We start from the raw sequence: 12,203 nt of genomic DNA, 5'->3' as shown, positions 1-12,203 counted from the left end.
ATGTGACGCAAAACAAGAAGAGAGTATTTAAGACTTAAGATTTTGAGTGATTAAAATGTAGGGTTCAGATGTCAGAGAAGTTGACTGAAATTACGGAACTACCACTGCTGACTGCAATGCATTGGGAAGTGAGGATAAGTGTGATTTAAAATAATAAAAAAGATGTAAAAGTGAATTCAAATAAAAAAATTGAATTAAAATTGAGTGTCAATTTTTTGGAAACTTGAATCTCACATAAAGAACCTTAGTAGTTCTGCATTTAACAATTGAAAAGAGCAAAGTTTGGAAATTTGGGAAACTTGAAAGCATAGCAGAGAGATCACATCGCGGCTCTCTCATGTCTCAACCCAACCACCCGGTGAGTCCCTTCTCATATACCACTTTACCTTTGTTTCTATTCTATGTGTATTACATTCCACTTTTTATTTTATTTGCAAGTACTGAATCTTAAGATGGATGAAGCGTTAGCTTTTTTGGTTGTCAAAGTTTATAGCTTACTAATTTACCACAAAAAGGGTGTGCACCAAGATCATTATATATTGTTCAGGTCTAGCAAATTCTATCTGGCTGAAATTATGGCTGTGAAAACTCCAAAAACCTTGAGGTGGCAGTTACAGTTGCGAAAACTCCAACAATGTTGAGGTTGCGGCCAATCGGGCCACATTTATGGTTGTGAACTCCAACAACCCTAAGGCTGTGGCCGATTGGAGCCGCAATTACAGTTGCGAAAACTCTGAAAACTATGATAGTGTACTGTTTTTTTAAACCTTCGCGGGTGATACTAACTATGATTTGATTTGGGGAGAAGGGATGCTTCAATTTATTTCATGATTTAAGCATCTACTTCAACTTGATCGTAGAATATATTCCTGATTCCAGTTAAGGATACACAGGAGTCTTTATAACAATGAATGGCTTGTTTACAGTTTATTACAGCTAAAACCCATATGTTGTAGGCAGCAGGTCCCACATTTTGTTACTTGATTGAGTACTTTAGGTCCCATAAATCACCCATAGCCGAATATAGTCTTTTGAGAATCTGGTAGTGATTGAACTAAACGTTGTTCATGACTTCATATTACAACAGAACTTAAATATTGTAATATTGCTTTACTTTTTTGTTCAAGTTATTTTCCATATCATTTTTTTCGTCCAACTAAACCTTTAATTTTTGTTGTTGTCTGTCATTTTTCAGCTGAATCTAAATGATGATAACAGAGAGAGATGTAAGAATACAATCAAACAGCATGAAGATAATCTTAAGTTTCTTAATTCTCAATCAAATCAATTAGCTGAATCAATATTTGACTTGCAAGGTATGTTTAGAATCAATCTGTTTTTTTACTTGTTTCCCCAAGAGAAAGTGGGGGGGGGGGGGGGGGGAGGATATGAGGGGAGTAATTAGAAATTGGAATTAACTACTCAATCTAATTCAACATCACATCATTACTCATTAGTTTAGTAAACCACTTTAATTACACTTTTCTTATATAAGTCACTCCAACATTTTTTGGCTGATGAAATTTTAGTGAGTCTTGCAAGGTACCATTCAACTAATGTAATTACGTTAGAGAATGGAAATGGTGCCTTTCATACTGAAGAGGAAACAATGGAACAGGTAATGAAGAAAGAGAACTCTGCTGCTAGTATATTTAGTTGGCTAAAAGTTAATGCACAGACATCAAATTTGACATTAACAAAGGATGTTGTGGGAGTTGTTGCAACCCTTGCCAAAGTTGAGAGCGATGATCTTAGCAGGTCAATAAAATTTATTTTATTTTCAAATTTTTAACATCCATCTGGTCATTTGATTTCAATCTTGCAACAAATATCTTTTTTGGTCTTATTTAATTTTCCAGATTTTAGAACATGAGTCTCATAGCCCTTTTAATACAATCATTAAATATGTCTTGCAGACCATTCATGTAGCATAATCTGTGAAATTTCCAAGGAAATTGGTACTAGTGTGAATCTTTGAACTTGACTAGCATACTCCAATTTTTTCTAGTCTATTTCCTACTAGCATAACCATGAAGAAAGAAGCTTCCATTACAATTATTTAATTAAAAAAAAAAACTTGCATTTTGTCTAAATACAGGATTCTTTCTGAATTTTTGGGCTTGGAGACAATGCTTGCAATTGTGTGCAGTTCTTATGAAGGCATTAATGCACTGGAGAAGTATGATCCTGAAGGCTTGATAAACTGTAATGGTGGATTGCATGGTATAGGGTCTTCAATTGGAAAGAGAATAAATGGCCGATTTGTTGTCATATCTCTTGAAGATATAAGGCAAGTTTGACAAATATGTGAATTTAGCTCCTCTAGTGAGTTTTTCGCTGGATAGGTGGTTCATGTAAAGAGAGATAGACATAAAGATTATATTTAAGGTTAAATCTGTGTGCTGCGCCCTGTGCTAGTTTTTCTGTCTATTGTTCTCTTTCTAAGAATGAAAAACTCACTTGATAGGATCCAACTTTACACATGCATAATTTAGAAGGAAGATGTAGCTCTTTGCTTATAATTTTTAAAGCACTGTTGTACTTGTTTTTATTGCAGACCCTTTGTTGGAGGTTTTGTAGCCAATGATCCACAAAAGAAATTGGCTCTCCCAAAGCCAAGATTACCTAATGGGGAGTGCCCACCTGGGTTTCTTGATTATGCGGTGAACATGATCCATTTGGATTCAAAATATTTATCTTTTCTTACTGACAGTGGGTACGGTCTTAGAGAGACGCTGTTTTATGGACTTTTTTCTCGCCTACAAATATATAAAACCCGGAATGAAATGCTGCTTGCTCTCCCATGCATTCACGACGGAGCTTTGTCCTTGGATGGTGGGATGATTAGGGGACGTGGCATGTTTGCTCTTGGTAGTAGGTCAGTGTCAAATTAAATTTGCCCTTTTTAATGCATTTTTTTATTTAGATGATTCTCTTTCAATTTTCTGCCCGTCCTATGATAGTTAATACTTTTAGTTCAATTTTGCTCATTTCAATAACCTAATAAAACAATGTTCAGTTGATACTTCATCCAGTTGATTTGTATATCCTCAGTGAAACATCATTATATACTCACCTGTATGCATAACACATCGGTATTTTATGTTCTATATAGTACATACTGAAAAATGATTTTTTTTTCCTGTGATATGCTTGTCAATGGATTGGTAATTGACCTAGTTTTAATTAGGGAGTTGCTATGATGTCAGATGGATAAGTTTGGAGGGGAAAGTATGAGAGGGTTAATTTTTCATTTTTAAATTTAGAGGCAAAAGTCTGTTATTTAAATAAAATAAGGTATGATTGGGAGGCTACATGCTAATCCATGAAAACCTGAGATATTCCAAAATCGGCACAAGTATCAGTGTCACACCCATTCCTGATATCAATACATATCCAAGGAGTATCCTCCATTTTTTTAATTTTCTTTTTCTGAGAAATACATTTGGGATGTGACTTTGATACTTTGAGAATGGCACTAAAATTACATACAGGCCTATCTTTTCCTATGTATCCTTAAATCTATAGTAAAATAGCAGGCATTGTAGAGAAAATACTTCTTTTGAGTAGGACTAATGCTTTTTGTAACATTCCAATATGGGTTGGGGGGAAATTTGCTACTTGTTCATTGGGGAAGGAATATATTCTGATATGGATAATGGAAATATCTGTAACGATGTTTTTCCATTATGATCACAAATATTATGCGTATATATGGGGATTTTACTAGCATACATGATACACCCACTTGTTTTTAAGGAGTATGTTAGCAACTTATAACTATGATTATCTTAAAATGCATCTAAAGTGTAACTTGTTAATGTACTCCTTGTCTCCTTCTAAAACAACAAGTAGGTGTACATTAATAAATACTTGTGGGGTTTGTTAACATACACTCATTTAAAATAGCCAACGTCATAAATGTTTGACAATTCAACTTCCATGCCCATGAAATGAGAGAAAAAGATAAGCAGTTGAATAATCCCTAAGCGAATAGTAGCAGTTAGAACTACTTTTTTTTATGACTTCCTTTTTCTCCTCATTTGACAACTTGTGTTATGACCATTTATTTCTTTTCTAGGTTAAAGCACTCTTTTCTTTCTCTTGCTTTCATCTAAATAAACTACTGTATTCGGAGGACTAACATCTGATATATATTTCTTGGCCTTATTATGAATGAAATTTCTCACAACACTCTCTGGCTGTAGGAAAGATGTAGAAGTGAAGTTTCCTCTAATTTCGGGAGGATCTGATGTACCTCCAAACTATATTGAAACTGAAGAGGCAGTGAGGAAGCTGAATTGGGAAACCTCTAAACTTGCTGCAGATAAACACAGAGAGCAGCAATTATTGGATTATAGGAAAGGGAAACTTCACTAGGCAAGCCTGAAAAGTTATTTATGGAAAGTTACCTTGCAAGACATGGTAACAACTAACCACATCCAATTTGTGTGCATTAGCTGTTAATTTTGCAGAACATAGTTCATGAGGGATATGTCCCAAAGAAATTAGACAGGTGTGCATAAATAGACATCACATAGTGAACTTCTTGATGTAACTTAAGCAAGGAGCTATGCTTGCTTACTGTCCGTGTCTGTTGTTATGTCTGATTCTTAATTTCAATCAGGAGAAACCTTGGATAGTTAGCTTCTCCATTTGAATGATGCAACTTGCTGGGGAGGGGACTGCCACTTTCTTGAAAATGAACGTTTGTCACATGAGTACATCCAAATTCCTGTGATCTTCACTCTTGTCCTCCAATTCCAACTCGTTCTCTGATTAATAGAGATGCAACATGAGCCGCTTTCAGTTTCAATTGCTCGTGTGTAGGACCAAAAATTCTTTTTAAAATAAGATTCTAGTGAGGAAGTCACTAGACTTGCAGTTGCACAGCAAAATATCACAAAATGGTCCCTGAAAATAAAAGTACAACTACATTTCCAGACACGAACTATATTTAACTTAAACCATAAACTTTCAGTAAAAGTCCTGCATATGTTCCGTTAAGTATTTTTTTAACATTTCAATTCCAAGTTCCATTATTTGTATCATCCTACAGGTATTTTATTCTTTGGTGCAGCTCTGTTGAGTCACTGCTACGAGTTATGCTAGAGTTGATATGCATAACCTATGCACAGCTGCTTCGTGGTGCCATTTGCATCGGTTGCCAGTTAATGGTGTTTATTTTAGATTTTGATAAAATTGATATAAAAATATTGATTTTGATATAATTGATTTTAAGAAAGTTTTTTTTGGTAGATTTTTGAGAAAGTTTATGTTTGAATATGATATTTTTCAGAAAAACTAATTTTGTTTGGTTGACAAAAGAAAACTAGACAAAAAGAGATAATTTATAAATTTCATACCCAAAAGCAAATGATATTTTTGGCCACCTCAATTTTCACTACCAAAACACATACTATCGTACAAAATCAATTTCCTACAATAGAACAGAACGTGTGATTCAAAATTAATTTTGGACGTTATCGATGCGGGCACTAATCAATTGGCCATTAGCTTGAAATAGCCAGTTAAAACCATGAAGCATATCGACACCAAATGACCAAAAAAGAGTTATTAACAACTACTATAATTCAAAGACACTTATGTGCCACATGAATATCAAACCCTGTACCCCCCCCCCCCCCCCCCCAAAATAAAAAAGGCCTACCTTGCCTGCCCTAAAAAAAAACAGGTTTTGTATACCCTAATTCAAAATACAAAGCATGTTTGTACAAGCTACTGGGTAGCACCCGAGTATCATATCAACTTATGTGGGTATACGCTCATCCTCTTCTGATTTCCTCTCATTAGTTTGTTTGTCATTTCTTCTCCAGCAATGTTTAGAAAGATGTCCCCTCTTGCCACATACACTACAGGGTACGCTCCTGGCATTAATTTCTGACCTATTCCTACACATTCCCAATGGCTTATAGTCAGCCCTCCTATGTCCACCATTATAGGCCTGGTGATATCCTTCCATACTGTTAGAATGTTCAACCACTCGTTTTACTCCATAGCGGTATTCTTCCTCTATCTGTATGCGTTCCATTAACTTCCGGTAAGGTAGATATTCCTCACGCATTAACTTGATGCAAAAGTCCTTCCACGATGGTGGAAGCTTTGAAATGATGGCACTAACATGAAAGTTGTCATCGATAAACATCCCAGCAGCAGCAATAGAATCTGCCATGCCATTTAATTCTCTGATTTGTTCAATAACTGCTTTCTCCTCAACCATCTGAAATTCAAGATACTTTTTCACATGATATCTTTTGGTTCCAAATTCCTCGTACAGATAAACCAGTTTTAATTCTTCCCATAAATCCTTAGCACTCAATTTTCTGTTCGCATACAGGTTATACAAAGGATCAGATAAATGGCTCAAGATATTCCGATGACATGTCAAATCATCGTTCAGCCATCTCCTTTCTGCAGCCTTGGCTGTGGCAATGTCTTCAGCCTTGGCACTTTCCCCTAGTGTAGGGTTCGGGCATGGTTCATCTAGCACATAGTCAACCTTTAATTGTTTCAAGAGTAATTCCATCTGCCGAGCCCAGGATTGGAAATTCTTCCCATCCAATCGGATGACCTCAATAGGGACAACAGGCTCAAGAGCAGCAACATCAACAACAGAATTTGATGCATCTCCATTTTGCTTACCATGAGGCTCAAGTGGAGCAACATCAACAACTGAATTTGACGCATCTCCATTTTGCTTACCATTGGGCTCAAGAGCAACATCAACAGCTGAATTTGACGCATCTCCATTTTGCTTACCATTAGGCTCCAATCTGCATTGTGTTGATTACATGTTCTAGGTTAGACAAATACGCATAAAAAATACCTAGCAACATGTTTTCTTTTCAGCCAAAAAAGTAAGCAGTAAATATTCAGAAGAATACAGAAACTTATAAACTACAACAAAGAATATCATATAATTTGCAGTTAGTAAACAATCAACACATCAGGAGAATAGAAACAAAAATAAGCATTCTGCACATATGTACTCAGAAATTTCCACACCACCACATTTTGACACTTGGGTGATCAAATATCATTCGGAAGTCATAAATTTTCATGTTATCACATACATAGCTCATATGGTAACATTGAATACTCACCTTATCCTTCCTTCCATCTTTTTTATAGCTTCCTCTATGGCAGGAACACTCTTCTTGAAGGTCGACCATTGTTCAGAAGATAAACTTATCCCTAAAAAAAGTAGTACAGGTAGGGACATGTTTAGTTTCAGAATTCAGAGTAATCAAGTTCTCAACAAAAGTACAAAACAGAGCCACATATATATGGAGACAAATTTCAACTCAAGTAATGATCCTCTAAAGTTAAATCAGGGGCCTCAACTCAAATACTCTAATTTATTCATGTAGCAGCTAGCAAGACACAACAACAACAATAGCTTTGTCACATTAGATGATTTCAGTTACATGAATCACGCGATATCACTGGACTCGATTATCAACTAAATTCTCAAGGATATAATTGACTATGGGATCCTTTAAAATAATTTCTTCTAATGTAATTCTTGGCCTCCCTCTACCATGATTCGCAAGCCTAAAAAACATGTGATTTACCCTCCTCACAATGCCTCTAGTGATGTTCTTTACACATGTGGAAATCACCTTAAGAGTGTGTTTGGTAGGTGGAAGGAAATAAATAGGTGAGAAATAAGATGAATAGAAATAGACATGGTGCTGTGGTAGTCAAACTCGAGATTCTATTCTGACTCGGAAAGGGGCCACAGAATCGTAAATCATGGAATCGTAATAAAATGAATATATATGCTTATAAATTCTTATGTATGCATCTAAGATAGTATAAATGAGAGGAAAAAACATTATAATAAATCAAATACTTAATTAAGCTTAAATTCATAATCATAGATTCATAAGCATAAGAAAGTCAATCACTAAAACTCCATATAGAATTCATGACAAACAATGAAACTAAACAACTTAAAATACTGCACTGGTGCTTAGCTTCTACTCCCAGTACAAAACACAAGACATGAACACTAGATGACGGAGTAGCAGAAGGTGTTGGGTTTACCATCTACAAATTTCAATCACAGAAACAGGCAGGTCACAACGCCATAACTACTTAACGCCAGAAACAGAGCAGTAGCTCACAGAAAATAGGGAGAGAGAACCGCACAAACAAAGCCGCAAAGGAACAAGAGGCGACCTCACTCGTGGGGCAGAAGAGCTCTGACACATCAGAGGGGGGCTCTGGTTGCAGTGGTTTGGACAGCAGAGTTTAGGGGAGGGCTTGTGCGAAGTTGAGAAGGCATAGATAGGGTCTGTTTTCATGATTTGGGAGTCATAGAAGAGTTGGTTTTGGGGCTTCAGTTTTATCTTAGGCTTTTACAAGCCCAAAGGGAGGGGGATGTCAAAACTGACCTGCCAAATAGAAGCACACAATTCCACTAGCGCAACCTTCTACGGTTCTACCGAGTTCGGAAATTTCCAATTCTGCACATGGACATACTCGCCCAGCCACAGTAGACTAGCAGAATCATGCAATCACTACCATGGAAACAGGGATGAGAGAAATAGGTGAGAAATAGGGGTGTTTGGTCTTAAAGAAATAGGGAAGAGAGAAATAAGAAAAAGAATAAAAATAATTTATTGAATTAAAACAACTGATTTTCAAACTCTTGCAATCAATTGTGCTTGACAGGAAAATCAATTGAAGTAATTGTGTGTGCAAGCCTTAATTGATTATTGTTTTAAAAATAATCAATTGTGGGATATCCAAAATTGGTTACATATGAAAAGCGATATTTGACACTAATGATAATCAATTATTTTGGGCAATAAATGCATACTACTGTTCATTTCCACACACTTTTGTGGAGAAATAAAAAGGCGTGTCATACCTTTTTATTTCTCTTCCTCCTCATTTCAAAGCTACCAAATGACCAAAATTTCAATAGCCACACTAATATCTCCCCGAAGCTAGCAAGACACAACAACAGAGATTTTCACACTGTAATGAGACTACCTTATGATAAAGTACTGGGCATGGCCAACATCCAGACACATAATTAAAAATGTAACTCATCTAAGAACATTCTAGGTCATATAAACCCTAAAAAAGATACTCAGCAATCAGTGAGTGTTAAGGGAATTCACGTACTCAAAAAAGTAGAAGAAAAATAAGATATCAACAATGTCTAATAACGGCCAGGGGCATAGTTCACGTGAGCAAATTCCAACAACATTTACAGTACAAAAAACTACTACACAAAAGCAGGAAGCAGCGAATTTGTAAGAGCAAAGCAATCAAATTATCATGTAATTACCTTTAGAACCAGGAAGTAGTTTTCCGTCTTTCATATAGAATTCCCTAATTGAGACTAGGGTTGTCCCTTTGAAATGTTTCACCGCCAAGTTCCTCCTGCTGGACAGCTAGATCAAGCAAGCAATATCTACTCAGTCAAAATGAAATGCAACAATTTGAAAACATAAAAATACATCAATAAGTGCAGTTCACAAATTGGAGTTGTTCTCTTCATCGATTAAGTGAAACATCACACAATCTTAAACCTAATGGAACAAAACATGTTCCGTAGGGTCCAGCTTTCGATTCCTAAATTCCAAAACTAATGAAACAAGACATGTTCTAGGGCTTTTACTCCGTTAAGAATTGAATAGGAAGGATAGATTACTTGACAAATAACGCGTTCGGGATCATCCCTCTTCAGTTTGGGCACCGCAACGACATCTCCCTTCTTCACATCGTCGTCGTTTTTGGCGGCAATATCTTCGTTCTCCTTCTTCTCTGCGTCTTTGGAGATTTCATTGGCCGCAACGGAGAGAAGATAAGACTCAACGACGGTTCTGACGAAGTGCCTACTGGGAGAGTCGGAGAGGTCGATGCCGAGACGCTCCGAGGCAGCGACTCGGATGGTGAACTCAGTGGCTTCTTCAATGTTGGATTTCTTCAATATATCCAACACCATCTCCTCCACTTTCCGTCGGGTTTCCGTTTCCATTGCAAAATAAAATAAAATGAAAAACCCCAATGTCACGTTGCACAGAAACCAAACACTGAGGGGTGAAACACCTTTTATTCGAGAACAAGAACATATCATGGTTTTGTAAGAGGATCAATCCACCCCGTGGCATGTCTTGTGTCTGAAAGGGAAGCTGTAACTGAAACATATAAAAATAAGGTTCCACCGAGATTTGAACTCGGGTTACTGGATTCAGAGTCCAATGTCCTAACCACTAGACCATGGAACCTTATACTCTACTGTATCAACTTTTTTCTAATTCGTTGATTGCATTTGATCTTCGCGTAACAGTAATTCTTTCATTTGTAGGGTTTCATGGTACATTTACAAACACCTTGATGAATTATTATTATTTTATTATAAATCGATGTAATCTACTAAATATTCAAAATATCAATAAAAAAATAAAAATTAAATAAATTGAAAATTATTCCTTTTCTTTTTAATGATTCTCTTCACATTAATTGATTCCTAAAACACACTTCAAATTGAATGAGTTTTAATTAGGTCGTAAAATAAAGTATAATTATTGCTCCTATTTCATTGATCTTTATATCAAATATTTTTTATAAAATTTAGTTTAAAAATAAGATTTTAGTTTTTAAAAGTGATTTGTATGGAGTCCTTTGCTAGGATTTCGTGTAAGGCCTCCAATGAGTCAAAGGATTTGTTGGATTACAGGACAAAGAAAGTTAAGATGAGAAAATGTGATGGTATAGGTTAGGGGTTAAAGGAGGGAGTAATTCTTACAAGGAGGTGTTGTTGGATGTTCCAAATGAGAGTAGTGATGTTTTCTTTAAAGGGAATAAGAAAAGGAAGAGGTGTTCAATCCATGTTTGTAAATAATGGTATTAGGGATAAATAACTAACTGAATAGAGTAGTGCTTGGTATAATACCCCAGTGGTACATTTGTGGTGGGGGGAGGGTAAGCTTTAAGATCCTAAAAAATAAACTTATGAAAAAATGGGCTAAAGTTGGAAAATACAAATCAATGATACACTAAAGAATTATCAAGTGATGGTTTTTTCCTTTAAGCAAGACTATAAGCATGCCCTTCCATGGATGATAGTGAATCACTATCTTCTTGTGCAAAGATAGAGGCCTTTTTCTTTTTCAAGTATTAAAGAGGTGATCAAGGTTGTAGTGTAGATACGAATTCCAAAACTCCCTTAAAGTTGTATAATAGTCAATTTCTTTGATGAGTGAGTTCCAAGTTAGGTATGATATTGAAGATAGATCAATTGAAATTATCCACTTGATGGGTGAAATCGTCAAAGTTTGTGTTGAAATCAATTTGATTAAAACATTAGTTTCAAGGGTTATAATTAAATAAGAAATATAAAGGTCTCCTCCAAGCGATGTGCTTCATGTGCAAACAATATGATCATAAGATAGAAATGTGCCCGAAGAGACACCGATTGCAATGGGGATGGAATAACTCCACATGTCAATGTAGAAAATGATCCACAACAAGAAATAGTAACATTGTATGGTAGGATTGATGTGGAAATGCATTAAATTGAAGCTTTTGATGATGAAGTGAGGATTATGGAGAATTCTTTAAATTCAAATAATAACCAAGAAACAAATTTTGTTTCTTAGATTGTCATGAGGAAACTGTTACGAAGTAAAGGCATGAAAATTAAATTGAGAAGGGAAGGAAATGTATTAGCGACAAAATTGAGAATAAATTTGCACGAATCAACATTTGGTTCATAACATGAACTGCTTTCATATTGAGGAATTAAAAACACCACATTCTTTCATGGGGTGATGCCCCAAATGAGTTAAGAGGGAGAGGTAATATTGTGCAATCACATGACAATTGATTGAAGGAGTCAATGTATTTTTATAATAGGATTCACATTAATTTTGAAGGAAAGAACCACAAAGGAGCAATGTCAAGAAAAATCTCAAAATGAATAAAAGAAATGGACCCACAAATTTGAATAAGGGGCAAGAGAATATGACTTCATCTAAGCCATGGAAGGTGACAAATGAATGACAAATTATGCTAAAGAGTCCATCAATAAAATATTATGTCAAATCACTCATCATCATTTGAAATTTGTTGTTAGTGAAATTCAAAAATAGTGTTACAAAATTACGTGAAATAAGACTTTGTTTAGATATGAATGCAACATAATATATGATTTGTTTTAA

The 12,203-nt window shown here is 35.5% G+C and overlaps 2 protein-coding genes and 1 non-coding gene across 3 annotated transcripts; 1 reads left to right on the top strand and 2 right to left on the bottom strand.

Annotated features, from left to right (window-relative positions):
• The first annotated feature begins 202 nt into the window (after window positions 1–202).
• LOC114398111 (protein DEFECTIVE IN MERISTEM SILENCING 3-like) lies at window positions 203–4,747 on the top strand. The gene is made up of 6 exons (XM_028360259.1): window positions 203–358; window positions 1,196–1,316; window positions 1,530–1,758; window positions 2,099–2,290; window positions 2,558–2,878; window positions 4,209–4,747. The coding sequence occupies exons 1-6, from the start codon at window positions 338–340 to the stop codon at window positions 4,378–4,380; spliced, it is 1,056 nt and encodes a 351-aa protein (XP_028216060.1). The 5' UTR covers window positions 203–337; the 3' UTR covers window positions 4,381–4,747.
• Window positions 4,748–5,682: 935 nt separating this feature from the next.
• Window positions 5,683–10,256, bottom strand: LOC114398417. Its single transcript, XM_028360602.1, has 4 exons — window positions 9,692–10,256; window positions 9,326–9,431; window positions 7,125–7,215; window positions 5,683–6,794 (listed from the first exon to the last, which is right to left on the bottom strand). Exons 1-4 carry the CDS (start codon window positions 10,115–10,117, stop codon window positions 5,771–5,773), a joined length of 1,647 nt encoding a protein of 548 aa, XP_028216403.1. The 5' UTR covers window positions 10,118–10,256; the 3' UTR covers window positions 5,683–5,770.
• TRNAQ-CUG lies at window positions 10,197–10,268 on the bottom strand. Its single transcript has one exon. It is a non-coding gene; the product is annotated as a tRNA-Gln (tRNA).
• Window positions 10,269–12,203: the final 1,935 nt, after the last annotated feature.

Source organism: Glycine soja, chromosome 19 (assembly GCF_004193775.1).
Source record: "Glycine soja cultivar W05 chromosome 19, ASM419377v2, whole genome shotgun sequence".
NCBI classification, from domain to species: Eukaryota; Viridiplantae; Streptophyta; class Magnoliopsida; order Fabales; family Fabaceae; genus Glycine; species Glycine soja.
This window is presented reverse-complemented; position numbering and strand designations above follow the sequence as displayed.